This window comes from Balaenoptera musculus, chromosome 5, assembly GCF_009873245.2.
Source record: "Balaenoptera musculus isolate JJ_BM4_2016_0621 chromosome 5, mBalMus1.pri.v3, whole genome shotgun sequence".
Taxonomy (NCBI): Eukaryota; Metazoa; Chordata; class Mammalia; order Artiodactyla; family Balaenopteridae; genus Balaenoptera; species Balaenoptera musculus.
In genome coordinates this window covers 41,931,302-41,956,364 of record NC_045789.1, presented here as the reverse complement: position 1 = coordinate 41,956,364, position 25,063 = coordinate 41,931,302, and the positions used below count along the sequence as shown (strand labels likewise).

Genomic DNA, 25,063 nt, shown 5'->3' with positions numbered 1-25,063 from the left:
AGATAGATTCCATTTTGTGCAAAGACATTTTGCTAAATTTTTTTTTTAAGTTATGTACAGTGTGCTCCATGAGTTTGGACCACTATAGACTAAAGGCAATTTTGGGGGGAAATCTATCTACAAACCATAAAAGCCTAGCTTATATTTTGGCATGTGCTTTTTGCAGACTTTCTTAGCTTTCCTACAATGTTCAAGCAATTCCCTTAGGAATTATTCTTAGAAAATAGATATTCTCAAATGCTATTTTAGACTCTAAAAATCAAGGTCATACTTCTCAGGCTATATCTATGCTATGCCAATTTTTAGATATATATATCTTCCAGGTGGCTTTTTAAATAGAAAGGCTATATTTCCTGATTTAGTACCAGATGTAGTTGGAGGTAGGGTGGAAATGAGATTTTACTCATAAATATCTTGAAGATTATTAACAAAATAGCCAATCGTATGGTGATATTTTTGAACAAATACATGGTACTAGCTTATCTTAAAGTTAAATAAATTATGATTTCATGACAAAAAATTTTGAAACTTTGGATACTACAGGCAATTTTAAATTTGATTTACTTGGCAAAACATTTGATTCAAGTTTATCTTATAAAATTGAAGTCATAAAATTTCAAATTACTCCTTTTTTTAAAAATCCCACACCATGCCCTAAATAACCCACATTAAAAACGTTATTTCTGGGTCTCAATTTCTTGAGACACAAAAAAGTTAGAATGAGTGATCTCTAAGGTTTCTTCTAATTCATCTTTCCATGGTTTGGCTACTTATTGAGAGCACTGAATTTATTGAGAGAATTGACTATTTATAAAAGGTTAATACAGGGAGCCCTTAGTATACTCTAACCTACTCACGATAATAGGAAAATAATGGTCACTTACAGGCAAAGGTTCAAAATTTTCATCCACTAAGTGGTAGTTTCCAGCTCCGAAGAACACTTGCCTCATCACCACTTCTATGCCCATTCTGGCCGACAGGCCCAATTTATCCAGCCACCTGGAACAGAGTGAGGCCAAGCTTCCTTCAAGTTTGGCAAACAAAATAACACAGTTTTAACTATACACTATTCTGATTTATTCCTCCGTGTGGGAGGAACTGACAGGAAGCCAGAAAAGTAGTATTAATTATCAATAAGTCATTCAGATGAAATAGAGACTATCCTTCACTTCACGTGTTCTCACACTTCTGCATGATAACAAATCCTAGAAGACTATTAATATGCTATAAGAGTCCCTATCAGGGTAGAACAACATCTACAAAGCGGAGTAGACAAACGCCCACCCTTATAGACAATTATTCTCCGTCCTGTGTGGGATCCACACCCGCCCTTCCCACCTCCACCCGCCGCCTCCCCACCCGCATTTCCATGTGAGGTCTGAAGAAAGGATTGCTGGTGGTCAGCAGTACTAAAATGCGAAATAAGTAGAATCGCCCCTAAGCTTTTATGGACACTTCCTCCCCCCATGTTCAGTCAGTGGCAAAACACACATCTCCTTTCTTTCCTCTACTCCTCATGCCTCCACAAGCATAAGGGATGTGTGCTCTAGTCGGGGCTTATAAGAATGAGGGTAGGAGAGGAAAGAGAATAAAGCTCAATATGAGCATGCAGAACTATAGACTAAGAGTGTTAACCGAGTTGTGAAATGTAAGTAAACCAGCTGGTTTTAAAGCAATCAAGTTTGTGGTGCTTGGATAAGAGGGTGATTTAGTAAATCTTTAAATTCATTGGTAGCCCCTCGGGTGTGACCTCATACTTCCAGGCTCTAAACTTCTTGGGAATCTATGAGTAGAGCTATATGTACTCAGAATCCTTCTCAGAGTCGAGGCTCTTGATGCACTCTTTTACAATGTATTTCTTTAGAGAAAGGAATGCTTGACATATTTATGGGCCATAATTAAGGAACAAAACTTCTAAAGCAGCTCATTCATACAATGATTAATTTGGGCACATGTTAAAGATGTCCAACAAACTTTAGTAAATCATTTTCTTGCAAAATCTGGCACAAACTTTGGAGCTCAGCCACAGAAACTGTCTTTGACCAGATTTTTGTCTGACGAGTTATTTCAACTGAATAGAAGAACAGGAGAATGCTATCTGGTCCCTGAGACAAGTGCAAGTTCACTCACATAAAGCCAGCAGCAAAGGTGTTGGACAGCAAGGGCGCTCCACCCCCATACGCAGAGCTGGTCTCTCCTAACCAAACCTTCTTGTGGGGTCTGGTCTCCTCAACAGCCTATGTATGGAACAGGAAAGTCTCCACGGTAATTGCAAACAAGCTGACCAAATATGTTGCTGAAGATTATTCAATATTCAAAACCTTGCATTCCCAGATCCATCCGTTCAATATAGTTACAAAATATTTTCATGGTCATTTAGGTCTTGGGCAATTAACTTTTATTGGAATACTAGGTGTGGAAGGAATGTAAATAATCCCATTCTTTTCTTATGGACTATGAGAGTTCATTCTACTGAAAGGCTATTGGAAGTATTTTTAATTTCTAATCAACATACATGGGTAAGACCCAATACTAAGGGGAACTGAAGGTGAGTAAGATCTAGTGCCTGCTCTCTAAAATTGGAAAAACATATAAATTTATATACCTGTAGAATTTAGGACTAGCTAGACTACAAAATAAGGACTCTGGTTTTACATTAAAAAGAAAAAAAAGGCTATTACCTGGAAAATTTCTTGCACAGATGAAATAAAAGTGTCCAATACATCAGGGTTTAGAAAATCTTCTTTGGTAGCAATTCGCCCATTCAAGTAGTAGCTAAATTATTCACAAAATATTCAGGAAAAAGTAACAAACTTTACTTTCTGCTTTTAAGTTAATTGGCCGCCCTTGCCCTCCTTCCTACTTCTTCCCACCCCTGTGCTATTTAAAAAAAAAAAAAAAAAAAAAAAAAAGCAGAAGTTCTACTAAGGAGAGAACAAGATGAAAGGGGACCACTTATTCTGTCTTGAGAAAACATAGTCACAAATGCAGGTATTTGTGGGTTACCCATTCTTTGGCAAGCATATTAGTTTTAGCTACTATTAGCTACATCTATTCCATGACTTAAACGATAGTGTGCCTTGATCTTGTAGAAACTACCACGTTACTTAAAACAAGTTTAAATTTTTGTTTTATTAATATTAAGATCCTAGTACAATGCTGCTTGAGACAGTTTCTTATCGGGAACTATAAAGTCAATTAGTAATTAAATGAAAACAATTTTTTGAAAACTAGGTAATAAGTAAAGCTAGCTTTACTTTCTCAGTATTAACAGTAGGAGACATACTTACTGATGCCATGTAACTGAATCAATCACTTCTCCCCCAGCCTTCAGGAAACTAGAAAAAAAAATCTATTATGTTATCACTTAATCCTTATATGAACAATAAATGCACAAGAGTTGTTTTCCCTAGAAATGAGCTGGTTACTACTTTAGGATAAAGCAACACAAACTTCCTAATTCTGATACAAATTTTATCACAGATGCCATTTGCCCCAAAATCTTTGGTATTCTGAGCCAGTCAATGTTTCCTCTTTTGGTAAACCTTCTAGTCAGGCAACAAATTGTTTAATAACAGGTGGTTTATTGAAGAGTCTCCACCAAAGAAAAATATTATATTTAAGAAAAGTGGTTCTGCTTCCTCTAGCTCTTACCTCTTCAGCATCTTAACAGTCTTTCCTCGAGGCTGGCCAACATCAGGACCATAGAGTTTTGCATTTTTGAAAGCAGATTTTCGTATAAGTTTATGCAACTCCACAAAATCTTCTCCTAACTGCAACCCATCGATGAAAATACCAGCCTTCTTCCAGAAACTGTTAGGTTCTGAAAGACAGCAATTCGCAAAATAATTGCTTACCTAGAAAATTTTTTATTTAAAAGCAAACATAAAAGCAGCATATAAAAGCAACAAAGCATTTTTCATATTACAAAAACTTAGAATCCAAAGTCAAGGAAAGTAAAATCTCTAGTTATAAAGAAGATATTCCAGGAAAATAAAAATATAAGTTATATAACTGAAGTATTGGGGGTAATACAACAGTTGGAAATTAATAATTGGGATATTAAACTAGTGGATATTCAGGAAATAGTCTGTATTCAGTATTTAATAACCTAATTTACTTTTAAAAAAAGATTGTGTGGGAGAAGACATTTAAAAACCTATTTCTACAATGTAATTAAAAGTCTTCCTGAGGGGCTTCCCTAGTGGCGCAGTAGTTAAGAATCCACCTGCCAATGCAGTGACACGGGTTTGAGCCCTGGTCCAGGAAGATCCTACATGCCGCGGAGCAACTAAGCCCGTGCGCCACAACTACTGAGCCTGAGCTCTAGAGCCTTCGTGCCACAACTACTGAAGCCTGCACGCCTAGAGCCCGCGCTCCGCAACAAAAGAAGCCACCACAATGAGAAGCCCGCGCACCGCAAAGAAGAGTAGCCCCTGCTCGCCGCAACTAGAGAAAGCCTGCGCAGAGCAACGAAGACCTAACACAGCCAAAAGTAAATAAATAAAATAAATAAATTTATTTTTTTAAAAAGTCTTACTGAGAATTATAAGTGCAAATTTTATGTGCATGTGAGTCTGGAAGTAGCAAAGCTGAAGGGAGGGGAGGGAGGCATGGAAAGTGTCCAATCTACTTCCCAAATTACCTTACTCTTCTCCTTCACCCCGGAAACCAGACCTTCCCTTTGCAAAATGCGGCCCGAGGAAGAGGGGCACATGATGACACTCTTTTATCTTACTCTGAAGAGCAGAAGGAGCTGGGGATGGGTAGGGCAGAAAAGTAGGGAAGGTGAGATGTACAGAGATGGGTAAGGATGGGTTCAGACGACCTATTATTCACATAGTTGCTGCAGTAAAGTTGTTCAGCATCTAACTGAGATATGGTTGCCTTGACCCTTCCTTTTTTTTTTTTTAAATTTATTTTATTTATTTATGTATTATCTTTTGGCTACATTGGGTCTTAGTTGCGGCACGTGGGATCTTTTTTTTTTTAATTAATAGCTACTTTATTTATTTATTTATTTATTTATTTATTTATTTATTTATTTTTGGCTGTGCTGGGTCTTCGTTTCTGTGCGAGGGCTTTCTCTAGTTGTGGTGAGTGGGGGCCACTCTTCATCGCGGTGCGCGGGCCTTTCACTATCGCGGCCTCTCTTGTTGCGGAGCACAGGCTCCAGACGCGCAGGCTCAGCAGCTGTGGCTCACGGGCTTAGTTGCTCCGCGGCATGTGGGATCTTCCCAGACCGGGGCTCGAACCCGTGTCCCCTGCATTGGCAGGTGGACTCTCAACCACTGCGCCACCAGGGAAGCCCCGACCCTTCCTTTTATTCTGTTTTCAGTGCTTCAACTTGCCAGTTATCCTCAGCAACCCAATCCCCAAATCTGCTGCTAGGCTTTATCATAATACATACCACTATAGACATGCATCACTTCTTTGCTTGCTTTCTGGTCGGTCTGCCTCCCTACCTCTAGAACAGAAGTCTCAAGAGAGCAGGGACCTCCTACTAGAGCCAGACTGCCTGGGTTTAAATCCTAACTCCTGTAAGATTCCTCTCACTGATAATTGCCCGGCATCACACAGCTATTTAGCTAACCTTTTTGTGCCTCTTTTGTCATCTATGAAATGAATGCCATAATTGTGTTCACCTCGGGGCAATTATAAAGATAAAATAAGCTAATACTTATTAAATGCTCAGAACAGTGCCTGGAATATAATATGTGCTCATGATATTACTACATCTCACTTCCCATTTTATCTTCAGTTCCATCGGCTGATGTGTGAACAAAGCATTGTAAATATGTTTGAATGAATGCGGCTAATCACTAGCACTTTAGTTACAATTTATAAGTTCCTTACAATAAAAGAGTGACAAAGGAGACAATCAAGAGCTTGACCCAGGTAAGACTCTGTACCGGAACTTCTAGCTTGAACCCATTATGAGTGTTGGCATGGGGTTGCTGAGATTGACAAGTTGAGAACAGAGGAAGGAATGGAAAGGTAAAAGCAAACTGCTTGAGTCCAACCTGCCAAGCATAAGAGGTCTAAGTGACCCTGAAGATCTCAAGGGAACCAGGGAGCTGTGGAAGTGCTCAAATGTAATGTAAACTGGGATTAACGATAGGTTCTGGGATACATAAGGAGTTTTCTGCCACAAGTAATTCCAAACTCACACCATTGAGCACTTACACAAATATTCCAAGGCAAAAAACATATTTGCTATTATTAAAAAGAAGGTCATAAATAGGAACAAATAATGGCAAAGGGGAACCTCCTTATTATTGAAATGTTCCCCGGGCGGGGGCAGGGGAGCACTTACCATTGCCTAGTTCCCAAGAAATGTTATAACTCTTGGAAGAGCAGTAGTCCAGGAGTAACTGAGCATTGGAACTGTTCCAGTGCAAATCTGCAGTTCGTAGTAATGCATTTAGACCAAAGATCAGGTCCAGTCCTGAGCAACTGGCAAAAGTATACAGCATATCCACTGAGCTTCCTAAAAGAAAAATGTTGCCATTTCGTGGTTAGGTCAGCACCAGAGTGCCGAAGTGATGAAGGCCTCCAGATTTGCTCCTCATAATGAATTGCTATTTCTGTTGTTAAATGGAAGGAATCCCAATGAGTGCTTATAATTATGAATGCGTCAACAAAATTGGACTGGCAAATTTAAAATATATATATATTGCTTTATTTGCTTCAGCTGTTGAATCAAGTCCTGTGGAAGGTACCAGAGGCTTTGGTCTGGCACTTGGGTTTTGTTCAAGTGACCTCAGGTGAACTGGGGAAACTGCATTGTACGGCTCAGGGCTCAACACGCACAGGTCAGATTTCCATTAGTCAACACAAACCCCACTCTTCATAATCTAAATATCTCCACTCATAAACTCAGTCACAAAATAACTTGGTAACTTCGATTACATTTTTTAAAAGTTTTTGAAAAATTCATGTATATAATTTATTAATTCAAAATAAATGGAATTTTACATTAAAAAATTGGCCTAGGGCTCTAGGGCTGTGGTTTCCAAACTCTACGCCAAGGCACTCCGGGGAGTGAATTCACTGGTACGGTTTAGCAAATAAAAATACAGGACATCTAGCTAAATTTGAACTTCAGATAAATAATGAATCATTTTTAGTGTATGTCATATGCATTATTTGAGAAATACAGCAAAGAAATTATTGTTTATTTGAAATGAAAATTTAACCAGGCAACCCTACTCACAGGGGCACTGCAGGATCTTTTAAATTTGCAAGGGAAGGCATCAGCATCTGTTGGACATCATGAGAACTGTTACTATTAGGTTGTTCGGACCTAACAGCTTAATTGAAACTCTCAGGTATTTCTTTTGGGCTAGATGTGCTGTGAAAAAAATTACTGAGTCACTAAGGAGTTATTAAAGCTTTGGAAATTTTGAACTCAGCTTTTTAACCATTAACTAGCCTATAATCTCTTTTTGAGAGTGGCGGCAATGTATTTTTGAGTGTTTAAATCAGTTATTATCTGAATAGATCTGGTGATCTTAATGTATATTTAGAGTTATCAAACAGAAATTCACTTCCCTAGTTTAAAAAAAAAAATCTCTATCTATCTGGCAAACTTACACCCTTTCTCCTTCAAAGTGGCTTTGTTTCTAAGTCTTCAGCCTGAACTACTTGGATTACCATAGCAGTGAAACCCTAGGTTTAATACTGCCCATAACGGCTGAGGGGCGGTAACAACACTAGCAAGCTATTTTAGGTGTTTTTGATATTTGCTGTGTCACCCACTTCCACAAAACTTCTGCCTATCATTAAGGAGTTACAGACATTGGGGTCTGAAAAGCTCTCTGAGTCCTAGCCTGTTCCTGAGATCTTAGGGCCACAGTGGAGGACAGCGTAGGACTTTGGGATTAGGGAGTCCTCCCCAAACCTCCACCCTCATTTTTCTATGAGGAAACTGACACCCAAAGAAATAAAGTGCTTTGCCCAATATCACATAGCTATTTGGTGACAGTGCCACAGTAATAGAGCCTGTAATAAAGGCCCTGGGACTGTCTTAGACACAGTTATCTTTTAGACATATACTGCTAATCATGTTGTAGCAAGTGTCCTAAATCAGGAATCATTGATCTGAGTTCCCAGCCCCACTATCCCACTTATAGACTGAATGATCAGGAGTGACCCCTTTACCTGCATGAGTCCTGGCTACGGATCTACAATCCTGGAACTAGTACCATCATCCATCTACCTCACAAAACCAAGTTGAAATAGCACATGTGAAAACTCTTTGTAAGCCATAAAAAACTCTTACAGATATAAAGCACTATTATTGCCTAGACCTTCTACAAGGATTATGGCATTTTCAAGAAACATAGAATGTTTGCATTTTTGAGTATTTATTCAGCTCATTCCTTACTCTTCCTCTATTTCCTCATTTTTCCAAAAACACTTTGAATTTAAGTAGCTTGAAATTCTATTATATGCCCTCTGTAAGAGTAACATCTCCTAGAATAAGGGCTGTGTATTACTGAGCTAAAATCCACTCTTAAAAATAAAACCCACCCAGCCTATTCCTTCCTCAAAATAAGAAAACTCACAGATAATTATCCAATTCCCAGTCATTACCCAATCTCTTATCTCTTACTGTATGAAAGGGTGGAAAGATCCCTGGAATGAAGACAATCTAAATGACACACTATACATTGGCACTGACTATTATACCATTTTTGTTTACATAAATGTGTCCAGCATCCAGTGTGGGAGTGGGATGATGAGGAAGAAAGGTGGAGAAGAAGGAGAAAAAAGAATTAGCTCATTAAATATTATTATTTTAATAAGGGAGTCCTCCTTTTTGTAGTCACACTCAAAATTATACCCATAACATTGCTTCCTTTTCCTGCCCAGACAGGTATACAGTGTGAATCTATATTCTCATGACAAATGTTTTTGCCATTTTCTACTTAAGTAAAACACACCATCCAATGGGCCCTGTAATTAGAAAACTCACCTATATCTTCTAGGAAACCTGTTTTAAAGGTGCAGGCCATTAAGCAATTAACACAATAGACTTTTGCTATCTCTTCCATCGTAGGATGCCACATCATACGATGTTACTCAGGCATTACCAACCTTAGCCACGGATGCAGAACCATGTGTAGAGACACCTACTGGCTTCTTAGATACTTATCCCTATAATGAGCTGGTGCCCAGACCAAACGCAGTAGATTTCTTTTTTTTAAGATTTTTTTTGATGTGGACCACTTTTAAAGTCTTTATTGAATTTGTTACAGTATTGCTTCTGTTTTACGTTTTGGTTTTTTGGCCATGAGGCATGTGGGATCTTAGCTCCCCAACCAGGGATCAAACCCATACCTGCTGCATTGGAAGGTGAAGTCTTAACCACTGGACCGCCAGGGAAGTCCCATAGATTTCTATCTATATGTTTCTAATACATGCAGATTAAAATAGAAAATTTCAAATCAGAAGTCAAATATTTCCAAATACAAATTAACTATCTGTATTTGTTATACATTTTAGCATTGCCAATAGGGTGGCTGGAATTATACTGACCCAGCTACGTAGTTAGTAAAAGAAGGGCTTTCCTCTGGTGCAGAAACTATGAAGGCCCCAGTCCCAAAGGCAGGAAAAAGATGTTGAAAACCTACCATCTTGGTTCCAAAAAGATCATGTGAGGTAGCAAACATTTTTAAAGAAAAATTTAAGGTAAATTGGCATATGTTTAAGATGACCAAGAAAAAAAGGATAAAGCTATAGATTACCTAATACCATAGGGTCTTCTCCTAGCAGGCCTATATCAGATGATTAATTACAAATAAGGCCTTCCTGCTGTAGGTCTCTTGGACTTCTGTCATCCCTTTAATGGGATCTGAGAAGGCCCTGTCCTGCCAAATTCTGTTCAACCATAGATCATGTTATTAAACCATTAGCGTAGCTCCCCCCGGCCCTCTGCTTTAAAATGCAAAAAATAATTTAGAGGACCACATTTTCTATTAGCATATAACCTATTTTCTGATTTCTTATGTGTTACTTTTTCCCTTACCTTATAAATAAAAAATATGAAAATAAAAAAATCCATTGTACACACTGGAATCTAGGTAGTGTATAGTAAAATCTTACAAAGAAATAATTTACTGTCAATAATGTACTCTTAGAAATGTTGACTAACCCAAACTAACTTCAAGATCATTTATTTTTCAAAAGTCAAAAGAAGACCGTTGTAGCGTATCTAAGCAGGTTACTTTCTTAGCTGAGATCTGGGGCAACGTCATCCCTTAGTTGGGTATAAAACATCAACTTTCGGATAAAAATATATTTCATAGTTAGATAAGGATTGCTTGTTTCAGTTGTTTTAAAGCCCTGCATGACATCATCCCATTTAAACACCAGAAAAGTGTTTCCATGAATGGAAATAAATTCCTGGTTAGTTGAGCTAGTCCTGTGTTTTCAAACCCACAGAGGAAAGAAAATGAGAAAGCTGCTCTGCCAGTGATACACAACACATCACTGGCAGGGCAGTGGCTGCTTCTTGGAGGGGAAACAGAATGGACAATGAGGTGTGAATGGTTTCACATTTTACTCTTCACACTTCTATATTTTACTTTTACACAAGGAGTATATCCATGTCTCCCTTGACTTCCTAGCTCTTCAGAGCAGTAGAGGTCATTATTAGCTTGTGAATGAATGATTCTATATTTCACTCCGTGGCTAGTAGGCAAAGTCGGGCGAAGAAAAGTAAAAAACAGAAGTTTGGGGTTGAAGATTGCCCATTAACTCTTGCTAACATTTGAGGATTATGCAGCTTTACACAACTGCTATAGGGCTTATTAGATTCAAGCCCAAGTTCAAGCCATCCAAGTATTTTGGGGGCTGGGACACTTGCAGGATACCTTTCATTTCTTACTTGAGTAGGTACTGTTCTTGAACTTTTTCTGATACTGTTCTCTGAGTAGCAATTGCTCCTGGAAGGGCCATTCCAACTTCAACCTCCTCTCCACATCAGAAGGGACGGATCCAGATTCGCAAATATCTGCAAATGGAGTAAATAATTTAGAGAATCTATTTTCACAATGATACGGTTGAAATCCCATGCACTTATTTAGTTAGCTATTTATGTGACTAAAGCAGGATAATTGAGTCTCTGGTTGTTAAGTGTAACATCAGAGAAGGACATATTCAGCTATACGTGTCAAATTTGCTGGCTAATCGATTACCACAAAAAAACAGCCAAAGGGCAGGTTTCTGAAGAAACACTGGACATATACTGGACATAGATACATTGGACATAACTTCAAGTTATCTAACAATTCAGAAGGCTCCTCAGAAACCTGAAATTACTAGAGAACCCACCAGAAAAAAACATAGTTCAGTTCTCTTAAGGTTCACTTTCAACATACGTAGAAATTTGTTTTACATGGACTATATCTGCTTTGTGGTGATTTCCTCTTGCCAAATGGTAGGACAGGGAATGTTGACTTTTATTCCTTCAAATTTGGTATCATCAAAGCTCCTGAGACCACAACATGTGTACTTGGAAAATCCACCACTATCCTATCAGGCAGACTGTGCTTCTTTATCACAAGGCAGCAGGGCTGCCGGGGGCGGCTGCCAGGGCTGGCTGACCCCCCAGTGACTTCCTTTCTGGGAAGCTGCACATTCTGGCTCTCTGACAGCGGGTGCCTCATCCACCCCTGTGCTCACAAAGGATGTTTCTGAAGCACTTGGATAACCCCAGTGATTCCCCCCTCCCCACAGGATGAAGAAAATTGATGAGCAAAGGACAGTTTCCTATCTAAATTTATGAGACCTTTGGAACGCATATGACTGGTCAGAAAGGGCCAGGTCTAAACATATTCCAACGTGTTATACTAAGAAAACTCTCCTGCTTTTTTCATTTTTTCTAATTACTCTTCTATCAATTGGCGCAGTTACTGATTAACGGTTCTAAACACTTCCTAACTGCAGAAAATAAACAGAAGGAAATATGTAATATATAAAATAATAAAATATTGTTCATTTATATATATCATAATTCATTATTGTAATTCAATGATGTATGTGTTTTTTTTAATAACTTAAGATAATGATTTAGCTTCCATTTGATGTCTGTATAGCACTGATGAAAGACACAGGGCAAATCCTCATGGCGCCCCAGGGTGTTTCTCAGATGAAGCCCACAGACTTCCAATATCAGAATCACCTGAGGATCTTGCTAAACTTGTAACCTAAGGTTGGAGCCCAAGAATCCAAATATTCAAACTCACCCCAGGTGATTATGTCTAGTCAATAAAGTTTGAGAACCACTGCCCAACAAATCAAGTCTTGAAATCCATCCTTAGAAGCAGAGCATATCTCCATGTCCCCTTATTACACCTTTCATCCACATTTTTTGGAATAAATGGGTTTCGATCAGTGCTGTGTCTTGAGCAGGAAATACTCTGTTTTGGTACATTTCTACCCACAGGCCCCTCTAGGCAGCTCTGTCCTTTTAGCTACAATCATTGTGCTGTTTACACCACAATTAACTCTCCCCTGCCCCAGTGTTGTGTCCAGCACACCATCCCCCCTGCCCCAATGTCTCACATTCATGAAAACATCAGGAGGAGGAAACCTGCCCACTGCTTCCTCCTTTTGTATAGGTGCCTCCACGGGTCCGCTGGGAGCCCTTCATCTCTTATTAATTGTTAGATATGAGCAATAGCTCTTCTCTGAGAATGCCCACGACTGACTCAAGTTAACTCAGATATATGGTTAATCTTTAAAGTTTCACCCTGGTTGACTTGAGATTGCCAGTAACTTCTCTCTTCAAAGGTTGGTTCCTTCTTGGGATCAAAAATGAGAAAGTCCGTCTTCGTGCCACCAAATCTCAGGTATGCGGGAGACAAACCTCTGGCCAAAGTGCGAAGCTTTGAAGAACTGTTATGAAGACAAGCAAGAAATTGAAATTATTTTTTTCCAAGACAATGCAGTCAAACACATTTACTCCCTTCTCTCTTGGTGGACCCATTTCTTAATAGCTGTACAGGCCCTGGAGGGAGAAATATTGCTCTAACAGGGACATCGGCTCAATCGGAATCTTCCTAATTGCAAGGCTGCTCTTCTAGGCACCTGAGAACACTTGGAGCTCTGACTCGGGCAAGAGCTTATACTTCAACTTGACAAGCAGGATAATGTTCAGTACTTTCAAAAAATTCATGACCTTTTGTGATTCATGGAGGTAAAGAGGTGAGAGAGTGGAAAGATGACTCTGTTTCTTTGAAAAATAGATTGTCTCCAAAAATTTATGTTCCCAGAGAAGTTCATAAATGATTGGGAGTCCTCCTCCCCTCCCTAACCAAGCCCCACCTCCACCCCAAGGAAAACCTGCCTTTTAAATTTAAGTCAAATGACTTAGAACGATGTAAGATTCTAATTCCTCCCCACCTAGGACACTTCCAATTCAAGCAATTCTAAATGCATATGTCATCAAGCCCAAAACGCTCTTGATAGGTGCCTATTATGCACTCAGAATGGTACAGAATGCTATAGAATGGAATTAGAGTGATTTATAATTCCTTCTCTCAGAGAGATGAAGATGTCATGAATATTTAAGTGAACAAAACTAAAAAAACAGAAGACCCAGGTAACAGGGACACTTGCCATGTATTTCTGAAGCCTCACATATGTGATCCTGGCTTCCGTGCTCTCTGGAAAGCTCTTAAAACACATGGAACCAATGCTGTGTGTTCTCAAAATGGCCCAGTTAATTAGTTTACATTTGGGTTTATTTCAAATTGGAAAATCATGCCAGGAGGACTATCTAATTGCCAGTATTTCTTGACATCCTAGGAACTGAAGACAGGACCTAAAATTTAAAATTTAAATGCGTGCTCCTGCTTTAACTATATATAGTGCTATGTAAAATTTCTGTAAGATTTCTTTATTTTTGCTTAGGAAAGAGAAATTAAAAGGTGGAAATTGACCAAAGGATAAGTGTCTTGCGTTAAAAACTTCAGCGATTCCTCCTCACCATCTTTTTTTGTTTGTAACATGAAAGCATTTACAGTACTACCTAGGCACTTTTGCCTTCATGAACCTCTTCCACCATAAAAAAAATTTTTAAGTTATATTTTGTGATGATATTCATGTAAAGACAAATATGTTAACATTATATATTAAAACACTTTCTTTGACCTAAAAGTTCATTTTCTTTGGATCTTAAAAGAACTTGAAATATTTTCAAGGGCCCCTGAACCTATTGTGGGTCCTGGCATGAGGAGATGTAGCACAAAGTGAGACTTCAGGGATGTTATCAACATGGAATTGGCTGAAACACCTGACAGCACCAAAGAACTCTGGGAAGGATGGCATCTGCCAGGAAATCCTCAGAACCTTTTGAAGATAAATGGGAATGTTCGCTTGAACTGAGTAAGGATTCAGAAGAAAGCCATTTCCACTATGCTATGAACCCAAATAAAACTAAACTGTAGGGACTTCCCTGGTGATTCAGTGGTTAAGATTCCAATGCAGGGGGCACGGGTTCAATCCCTGGTCGGGGAACTAAGATCCCATATGCCTCGAGGCATGGCCAAAAAATAAACTGTAGGAAGGGGGAATAGCACATTATTGTTTAATGGGTACAGAGTTTCAGTTTGGGAAGATGGAAAAGTTCTAAGATGGCTGGTGGTGATGGCTGCACAACAATGTGAATACACTTAATGCCAGGGAACTCTGCACTTTAAATAACCACAACTTTTACTATTAAAGGAACAACCTGTAGACATAGTGTGATTTCAACAATGAAAATAATATATATATAGAAGGAGATAACAAGAGTCATAATTATGTGGTGAGATGGATGGTAGACTCTTTCCTATTGCTTTTATGTATTTTTCACATTTTCTATAATAAGCACATAATATTTTAATTCATACAAGGTGACTCTGTGTGTGTGTGTGTGTTTCTGTCTTTTTAAGAATAGGTGAAAAAAACAAGATTTACTTAAAGGAGACATAGTCATCCATTAATTTATTCAATAAATATTCATTGTAGGTGCACTCTGTGTCAGGCATTATGTTAGTTGCTGGGGATACAATGGCAAACAAGACAGAGGTAGCTGCTGTTCTCATATAATTTATAGTCCAGTGATATATATATATATAAACAAGTAAATAGGCAATTCCAAAACAATGTTATCAGAACATACAAAGGGGATCTTAACCCAGACCTTGCCCTAGAGGTAGGAGGTGGTTAGAGGTTTTCCAGGGGCAAGTGTCTGCACTGTTAGATGTTCAAAAGGAAAAAATCTTATCCAGATCAAAGATAGTGAGGTGGGATTGAAGAAAGTGTTCCAGGTGTAGGGAAAAGCCTCTGCAAACACCAGAGGTAGAAGAAGGGAATATGGCACCACCGAAGAGCTGACAGGTGTGGCGAGAGCCTAGAGATTGGGGACAGCGAGGTGCTGGGAGAAGATAGACTGGAGAGGCAAGCAGGACCATATCATGGAGGGCTTGTACGCCACCATGTCCAGGAGTTCCAATTTTATATCAAGGCAGTGGGGAGCCATGGAAGGATTTAAAGCAGTGGAGTGCCCACACCAGACTTTTATTTTAGAAAAGAATCTCAGGCTGCAGTGTAAATAACTGAATAGAAGGACCAAGACTGTGGTCACATTAATGTAGACAGAAAGTGATGGGCTGAGGTAAGGTAAAAACAGTGGGGATGAAGAGAGGGATAAATTGAAGATACACGTGGAGACAGCAATACTAGATGTGGTGTTTAACTGGATGTTGGAGGAGAGTCCAAGAGATGAAGAATAGGTGATAGACTGAGATGAAGAATAGGTGATAGACTGGAGATGGGGATGAAGGTGAGGGCAGGGCACAGTGCGGTAGAATTTGACATGCCAGTGAAAACCAAAAACCATTTCCATTAGGCCCTTGGCCATGTGTGCCTGGAGCTCAGAAGGCACATAAAGGCAAGGTGTAGAACGGAGAGTCCTCAGTCTAGAAGTCAGTGACTAGTGAATCCCTAGACCACAGGTGCAGAGATGCGGCCGTAAAACTGATACAAGGAACTTCCTCAGAGTCACTCTGGGCTGGCCCTGTTCCACTGCTTTTGTCCAGGCACCGATTCTGGTCCTCGATTTTGATTTTGGTTGTGTTTGATGATAGAGGAAGCTCATTTAGATTTGTGTAACTGGTATCTGTAAGTAATTGAGACGGGAGAGATTGGTGCTGTCTGGGAAAGGAAGTGAAAGTGAGCAGCAGGAAGGAGCTGTGGTATCACGAGATGTGCGTCTGTGCACGGCCCTGCTCAGATGCCGGAGGATCAGATCCTGATTCCCAGAAGTGGTGACTGTACCACCTCGGGTCGCTCTCGACCACATTACCCTGCCTTTATGTTCTTCACAGCGTTCACCACTCTCTGAAATCAGCTTCCTTTTTTGTTTATGTGGTTTACTATCTATCCCCACCCCTGAGCTAAGCTCTGCAAAAGCAGGGACTCTGTATGGCTCCTCAGAATCTCCTCAGCACCTAGATAAGTACCTGGCCCACAGCTGGTGCTTAATAAATATTCGTCAAGTGAATGAACAGTTAAGTCCAGCCTGATGAAAGGGCAAGCGGGTCCAGACAAAGACTGTTTTCTGAACAAAATTAAAACCCATTGCTATGGCTCCTGCCAAGTAAAGGAAATCACATGTTTCGAAGTATTGGTACGAAGGACCTTTTTGTTTGTCTCCTTTGTAATGGAATATTTTCTTGTTTTGAGATACAATTTTGATGCCCTCTGACAAAAACCAGATTTAAAACAGCTGCAAACTTGTCATTAAAACAAAATTGATCAAAGGTACAGCATTTCTATCATACACAGTAAAAAGAAAGGGGGGAAAATCCACCGGCATCGGCACTGCCACCACAGCGACGTGGAAATAACAAAAGAACACGTAAAAGCAGCTGCTGATATTCCATTTCTGGAACAGTTTGTTAGGGGAAAGAAACGTTTGCAGGTGCTTTTATTTTACCTTATGTGTAAAAATAAGTTGCTTATCTCTGACACAAAAGCAGAGATGAGCTGGAGCCACCCTGCACTGACTCGTACCAGCTTGTGCGAGCCAACTGTTTCCTTTCGAGAACCAGCTGTTAAACTGTTGGCAGTTTGAAATCAGCCATGGTGGGGATATTTATACTACAGAAATCAGAAAAAAACATAAATCAGTCTCCTCTCCTCCCAGAGAGCCAGTCGTGAAACATTTTCTGGCACACCACTGCATAAACAGTAATTCAAGCCATGGAAGTAGGTGAAACCACTCAGGAGATTATGTGAAGTAAAAAAGAAGGCCTAGGTCAGAAATCTGAGGAACATCAACAATGAAGATAAGCTAGAAGAAGAGATGGAGAAGAACTGTTAGAGAGATGGGGGAAATCCCCAGAAATGGAAGTGACACAGGGATGAGTGTTTCCATTGTCAACCTCGTCAAATGCTTCTGGGCGACTGTATTGGTTTGCTAGCGCTGTAGTAACAAAGTACCACAAACTGAGTGGCTTAAACAGTGGAAATTTATTGTCTTATAGTTCTGGAGGCTAGAAGTCTGAAATCAAGGTGTTGGCAAGGCCATACTCCCTCTGCAGGTGCTGGGGGAAGATCTGCTCCAGGCCTTTTTCCCAACTTCGGGTAGTTCCTTGTAGCAGTATAACTCCAATCTGCACAGGATGTTCTCTGTGTGTGTATGTCTGTCTCCAAATTTCCTCTTTTTATAAGCTCATCAGTCATATTGGATTGGGGCCCACTCCATTCCATTATGACCAATTCTTAACTAGTTATGTCTGCAATGACACTATTTCCAAATAAGGTCACAGACTGAGGTACCAGGGGTTAGGACTTCAGCATATGAATTTGGAGGGGACACCCAGACATACAACCCATAATAGAGACAAATAAGATAAGGATTGAAAGGTAGTCATTGGATTTCGCAATAAAAGGTCACTGATGATGTGGGAGAGATTGATTTTATGACACGATGATGGGAACATCATGAGGGTGGACCGAGGAAGGCATGGTTAGTAAGAAAGGCTGCAAAGGGGAGGAGAAAGAGGGTGGTGACTGCAGAGGCACACGTGCTGGGAGGTGTTTGAGATGGGAAAGACTTGAGGATGTTTCTATGCCGAGAAGAAGGATCCAACGAAAAGAGAGAGGTTAAAGATACAGGAGAGAGAAGAGATGACTGCTAGAGCGAAGTCCTTGGGGAGGGGACAGGATCCACAGCAGAGCTAGAAGAACTGGGCTGAGAAGAGAGAAAGGAAGAAAGCTAGAGGTAGCCGTGCTGTCTGCAGGTTCGACTGCAGGAAGAAGAGGAAGTTCCTGTCTAGTGACTTCATTTTCTTTGGGAAAGAGAAATGCGGTCATAGACTAAGAGTGATGAAGCGGAAGTGGGATCAGAGTTATGAAGGAAGTGGAGAATGAGAGAGGCCAGAAAAGGAGTGTTAAGGAGTAGCATTAAAGGCCAAGTAAGTCTGGAGGCCAGAAATTTACAGCACGACATCAATCCATGTCACTGAGAGATTCCCTTCTGCCCCCAAGAGCGTAATAGTCCTGCTATGCAGGGTGGTCACTAAGACTGAAAGCAGAGGCAAATACCTATAAGTGGCTTATTAATATGCATGACAGTACATGATTAGATAATATTTTCCATTTCCAGACTTTATGGCCACCTTATAGATTCCAAAGAGGGAAAATATAGTTAGACTAAGCTAGGTTTGGGTTTTAGCAAGAAGAAAAATGGGGCAGGAGTTTGGGGAATATTATCATAAAAATGATTCATGTGATAAATCAAGAAGCCCAAATCAGATATGGAAGAAGTAAAAGGAAGAGGCTATTCAGTGGAGGTACTTAAAAAGTAGTTGTGGTGGGATCCACAAAGTAAAAAAAAAGCTAAGAGGGTAAGGAGTACAATCCAAGAATGGGAGATTTTAATTTAATATTTCAGATGTTGAAAGGTTCTTAATGATGGAAAGAGTCAAGGCATGGCCATGGCATCAGGTTGTTGAAATGGAGTGAAATGGTGTGTTCTAGGAAGCTGCCCCCCCCAACAGAAAAGTGCCCTGTTTTTTGCATTTGCCAATTTCCATGGTGTAAATATTCCCATCAAGGCTGATTTCAAGGTAATGGTGTTGATGTCACTGAATGTGGAGTTGGAAAGAAATGCACACATTTCACCAGCTGGTAGAAACTGGCTCCAGTAAAACACTGAGTGAAGATTATTAGAAAATGTGGGTGTGAAGAAACTGAGAGACAGTATTCAAGTGGACTTGAAGTCCTCTAGGATGATGGTGGGACGTGGGAGTGCAGAGGAAACTGTGAGATCAGTGTGGATCTTCAGTCAGTAATGAGGAGTGAGTAAGAGGGGAGCAGAGTTCGGTTGCAAGGAGCATAGGAGGAGAGCCAGACGTGGAGCTAGCAAACCTCACACTGGATCGGGACAGTCATCTCTAGCAGGCATCAAGTTATCCAAACTGAGTGTTTTAGACACTTTGCATAGATTATTTCACTTAATGCCCAAACATCCCAAAGAGGTAGGTGTCATTATTACCCTCATTTTACAGAAAAGGAACCCGAACAAAAGCAAGCTAGGTAATTTGCCCAAGGTAACAAGCCAATGGGGATTTGAACCACAGCAATCTGGAGTTCAAACCAGTGGGCAATTATCTAGAAGCCACACTGGGGAATGGGGGAGGGCTGCAGTGTGGGAGAATGCACAGCTTCTACTCCAAAGGGCTACTTCAGAGAAGTAGCTGCGTCTACTTCTCCACTTGGGTCTTCAAAAGAAGAGCCAAGTTTTAGCTAGGGCAAAGAGGAGGCCAGAATATTCCCCAGGGAAAATGGAGCAGGGTTACCATGCAAAGGGCTCTAGGCTGCACAATGAAAGACTTTGTGGAGGAAGGGAACAGTGAGCGCTGCTCAGCCAGGGGGAAGCGCAGAGTCTCAGGGGTCAGAAACTATGAGCCTATGGCTTGTTGATTGTTCTCAGTTTTCTGTTTCTCTGGCTGTGGTTCTTTCTCTCAGCAACAGGCACAAAGAGGGCCTGAGGTTATTTCCAACATTGGTTATCAAAACATGCATTTGACATTGATAATAAGTGCTTTTCTAATGTGGAAAGCACCTTTGTCCATGAAGATGCAGGAATCTGATTATTGAAAGTTATTAATAATAAATATTTATCAAATTGGCAAAAAGGGATGAACTTTGCTGAAATAAAATAAGCAAATCCTTATGAAACGCAAGCACAGCTGCATTTTCACTGCAATCGCTGTGCAGCACCAACGTTTTTGCTCTGTGATTTCTACCACTGACTCGGTGCTCTAATTTTTACCTTGAATTAGTGAACTGTGCTTGTATTGAAATGTGGCTAGTCTGAACTGAGATGTGCTGGGAGTATAAAACATACACCAGACTTTGAAGACTTGGTTTGAAAAAGAATGTAAAATATCTCATTAATATTCTGTATTGATTACATGTTGAATGATAATAATTTGGGTATCTTGTGTTTAGTAAAATATATTACTAAAATTAATTTTACCTGTTTCTTTTTTCCCTTTTTTAATATGGCTACTAGAAAACTTTAAATTACATCATGTGGCTTACTCATGAGGCCCACATTCTATTTCTATTTAGCCCTACTGGTCTCTGTCTTCCCATCTTTGAGGGCCAGGGTCTCTTGGGAGCTCTGCACGTAGTCGGGTTTAAGAAGTTTTTCGACTGGGTTGTGGATGAGTTACCTCTAGGAAGAGGGCAAACTGAAAAGATGTTCTTTTCTGATTCTAGATTGTTCTACCATTGGCATTTAAGTTCTGTGTACTCCATGTTCTTTAACTGCAAATGTGGGGAAAAAAACAAACAAATCCAAAACACATCTGTTTGCCATCATGGGAAACCAGAACCGTGCCATCTGACTGAATTTGCTTAGGCCTCTTTTGAAGTACCGTAGAGATATGGGCCCTGATTCTCCTGTTCTAAAGACAGTGTTTCTTTTCATTACATCAATGTTCTCAATTTGTTTCCAGACAATCTTTTTCCACCATCCCTCCTCTGCTGCCTTTAAAAAATATGAACTGCTTTATTTTCTTTTTGTGTATTCGTTGTGTCTACAATTAGCATCTGGCTTCAAATTCTGCCCCTTCATGTCATAGCTGGCTGACCATGGGCAAGTTGTTGAATCTCCCTAGGCCTCAGTCTCTTCATTTTAAAAATGGGGATGATAATAGTACTGACCTCACAGTTTTGTAGCAAGGACGAAATGAATTAATGCCTGGGAGGTGCTTAGAACAGGGCCTGGCCTATGACAACGGTTCAATTAGTGTCAGCTATTTTTATCATCCTCTCCTTCTTAGTACTTCAGCTTTCATCTGCTCAGCTCTTACCGTCTTCACCCAAGCAGTTTCACTCTTGAGGAACTGAAACACAACAATGCCCCTCTGACTCTCCGCTCCTGTGATAGATGATAAGCCTTGTGATGTCTTTTGAGATGGAAGCGAAATATTTTGTCTTCTGAGATGGCCAGGTCACTTTGGGCACTGTGTCAGCCATCCTGGGGAGATGGACACTCAGACCCTAATTCAGAAGCTCCGTCTCAGGTGAGAAGGGGAGGGAGCTCTTTGAGCTGCAGTCTTTAAGGTCTCAGACGAGAATTGTGTGGGTGCCTCTGGGGAGAAGGCATGGAAAACAGCTTCTGCCCAGGGAAGGGACCTAGAGGGGTCAGGAGCCAGCCCTGGAGAGAAGCCTGTATGAACAGGAATACACTGTGTTTTGTAAACAAACAGCCTTATTTATTGCATGCTATGCTTTTTTGGTTTCATTATCCTCCAGCCTTTAACAAAAAGGTAGAGACCAGGGGGTGGGAAGAAAGAGTGCTATGGGAAATTAAGAGATGTGTTTAAGAAGAATGGAAGTTCTGTGTGTGTTTGGGGGTGGGGAGCATTGCTAGTGAGTTGGTTAGCTTGACTACAGGGTGATCAGGCCTGGACCCCAAAAGTCATACTGTAGGTTTTTTCTTTTGGACTTGTGTCTCCAGGAAGGGATACCCAAATGCTCCTCCTTGGGGAGGGGTAGGGTGTATGCTGGCTGCAGCAGCAGAAAAGGGCTTAAGGTCTCACATTTCAATAAATGGTCATTTACTTAATCTTTCTGTTTGCAGTAAGGCACGTCACACTCTCTCCTCCCCTATCACCGCCCCCCCCAACCCAAGCTAGGCCTGGGGTCCTCAGATATGGAGCCCTCTAGTTCAGTGTTTCACCAGAATAATCTTTCTGCCTCTCAGCCAGCTGCTGCCTGATATCAGCTCACTTTCCATAAGGGAAAGGGGAAAAAGTGGGAACTCCTTCCCACCAGGAAATTCTTCCTTTCTTGCCACATGGGGAAAGATAGAGGTTAACTACGATGGAAAGAAATGCACAGAGGACTGATGAATGGTTAGCAAACACTCACCAATTTCCAGGAAGAAGCAATTAACAAATTTTGAGCACTGTCAAACACTAAGTACTTATTTATTATCTCATCAAATGCTCATAGCAATCCTACAGGAAGGTTTTAGAAGTTCCATTCTACAGTTGAAGAAATCGAGGCTTGTAGTTGCCAAGCAACCTGTAAAAACCAAGCCACCGGTTTGGGCAGAGTTGGGAATCAAGGCTGGTCTCACTGCCCATCTCGCAACCTTAGGTTATCTGCTTTTATTTGCAAAGTAAGTGACTGAAATTAGCAATAGCAGCTGAAGCTATGGGCACAGAAAGGCCAGCCTGTAGGTGTTTGGCAATGGCAGGATTTGAATTGTTTGAGTTGGTTGAGGTGTGGTCATCTCTGGAGGCTCTCATGACCTAGATGAGTGGCCTAGATGACCTGGGTCTGTCCCTGCAGCGCCCTATCTTGGAATCAGCCTGCACTCACGGGCAGGGGCCAGTGAACCTGCACTAGGCTCAGTCTTTCTCAAGTGAGAAAAAAAATTACAGCTAGTAAAGCAGTGCCACACTTTGCAGTCTCATCTTGGAGAGAGAGCTTTTTATTAAGGCTCTGTAAGTCACTGAAATAGTCTTCCAGGTCTCATTGATGTGATATTAAAATTTTTTTTAAAGAGTGTAGTATGGGAAATCTGTGTACCTTGCACTCAATTTTGCTGTGAACGTAAAACTGCTCTTTAAAAGTCTTTTTATAGAATAAGTAAGCTTATTCTCCTTTGTGGCCTTTTCCTCCCCCCCCGCCCGCCACCCCAAGGAAAAAGTTGTTTTTTTCCTTTAACCTTACTAACAGAGTTTAAGAGACTGAAGCCTGGCGCACGGTGTTACTTGTCCTACAAGGTGCAGCAGATTCAAGTGCTCAAAGCCCTCCAGGTGCACTTGTCGGGCCCCCTCCTTCCGGCGAGTTTCTGGGGCAGATGGGAAGTTTCTTTCCGCAATTTCCCCTAATGCCTGGCCTTTAGTTGGCGCTCAGGCAACACTTGCTGAATGAATGAAGGCGGGAAAGAAGGGTTTGGGGGACCTGCAGGGGGTGGGCTGGGGAGAAAAAGAGAGAGAGAGAGGGAGAGAGAGAGGTGTGAGAAGGTTCCGGAGCAGAGAGAAAAGAGCGGCCGGCAGGGCGGGCGTGATGCCAGCAGGGCAGGAGAGAGGACAAGGACCCGCAGGCCCGCACTTACCCCAGGAAGGTGAGGAACCGCGGGTCCGTGGCCAGATTGGCGTCGATGGTGAAGGACAGGAACGCGGGACTCACCAGATGCACTGGCCGCTCGGTGGAGAAAAGCAGCTCCACGACGTCGTCAGCTGGCGCGGGTCCCGCCAGGGCGCCCGGGGAGCGGGGACACAGCGGCCCCAGGAACAGCAGCAGCGGCAGCGGCAGACCGGGCTTCCAGCGCGGCAGCATCTCGGCCTCACCTGGCGGCCCCACCCGCCAGGGGTGCGCAGCGACCGTCGAGACCGGGCGCACTTCCTCCTGCCCGGCCCCGGCGTCCTTTTCTCCTTTCCGCCACCCTCTCACTCCTCCTCAGCCCTCCCACTGCATTCGGCATCCCTCCCCCTGCTCCCTCCCCACCCCGCTCCGCCTCCCCGCTCACTCCCACTTCCTTGCACGCTTTCCCCTCGGCGGTGGTCACGTTCACTTAATAAATCACCCACACCCATTTGAAGGGTGAGGACGTGGCTAGGATCCAAGCGCCCGGGAGGCCTGGGGAGGGAGCTCCCGGGGAGGAGCGCTGGGCATCCCGGACCGGCTTCCTGAAGCATAATGTCCAGCGAGCGCTGGTGAGAACGCCAGCGGTTCCCTCTTCCAGGTCCTCGCCTGTGGCGCCTGCTCTTCTGACCTCAACTAAAGCTTCCAGTGAGCATTTATCGCTTCCCTCCTCATCTGGCTTCTGAACACTTGCCTGTCACTTGAGCTTGCCAAAATCTGATTAACTATGTGTCCTCTGGCGGGAGTGCTGTTTCCCAGGCATCTTACTTTTGCCAGAAAAAAATCTGACCTGGGCATTGGCTAACCTACACCTAGAAAGAGATTAACTCCAAATATTTCTTATCAATTTCTCATGAAAACAGTATTTAGCAGAGCCTTAAAGTATTAGGTGTTCCAATATCTGAAACTCGGGACATACAGCCTCCATACAAGTGTGGGGTAACGACTGTCCCTTGAATTTGGAGACTTTGCCAAGTTTCCACTCCATACATTTATCTTTAGCTGTTGGCCAAACTTTTCTTCAGTTTCCCTTTGATGCCTACATTGGTATGTAATTACACCAAGCGCCATGCACTTCGGGCTTACTACATGCCTGGTACCGCAGGAGGTGATTTACCTTGTATTCTCTTTCACTCCCACAGCACTGACAAGTGGGCATTATCCTCATTTGACATGTGAGGACCCAAGCTCTGAGACATTAACATGTCCAAGGGTCAGAATCGGGATGGGAATGCACTTACACAACCCGGAGCAGCTGGCAGTCTGTCTCGGCTGAAATGTAACTTCCTCAAAGACGCTTCGCCTGAATCTCCAGGCAGCTGAATTCCCCCCATGACACACTCTTACAGCATCCTGAACTTGCTAGAACTTACCACATTTGTTAGTA

At 41.6% G+C, this 25,063-nt stretch overlaps 1 protein-coding gene across 3 annotated transcripts in view; it reads right to left on the bottom strand.

Annotated features, from left to right (window-relative positions):
• HPSE (heparanase) overlaps positions 1–23,989 on the bottom strand; it is a 33,549-nt gene extending 9,560 nt beyond the window's left edge. The window contains exons 1-9 of one of the 3 annotated variants that reach the window (XM_036853991.1): positions 23,648–23,989; positions 12,761–12,906; positions 10,895–11,020; positions 6,317–6,490; positions 3,655–3,823; positions 3,291–3,338; positions 2,682–2,775; positions 2,131–2,237; positions 885–999 (exon numbers count right to left, since the gene is read on the bottom strand). In XM_036853991.1, coding sequence (XP_036709886.1) covers positions 885–999; positions 2,131–2,237; positions 2,682–2,775; positions 3,291–3,338; positions 3,655–3,823; positions 6,317–6,490; positions 10,895–11,020; positions 12,761–12,906; positions 23,648–23,871 — 1,203 coding nt within the window. In that variant the 5' untranslated portion in view covers positions 23,872–23,989. The remainder of the gene's footprint in view (positions 1–884; positions 1,000–2,130; positions 2,238–2,681; positions 2,776–3,290; positions 3,339–3,654; positions 3,824–6,316; positions 6,491–10,894; positions 11,021–12,760; positions 12,907–23,647) is intronic. The other 2 variants (XM_036853992.1, XM_036853993.1) reach the window with 2 other exon arrangements.
• Positions 23,990–25,063: the final 1,074 nt, after the last annotated feature.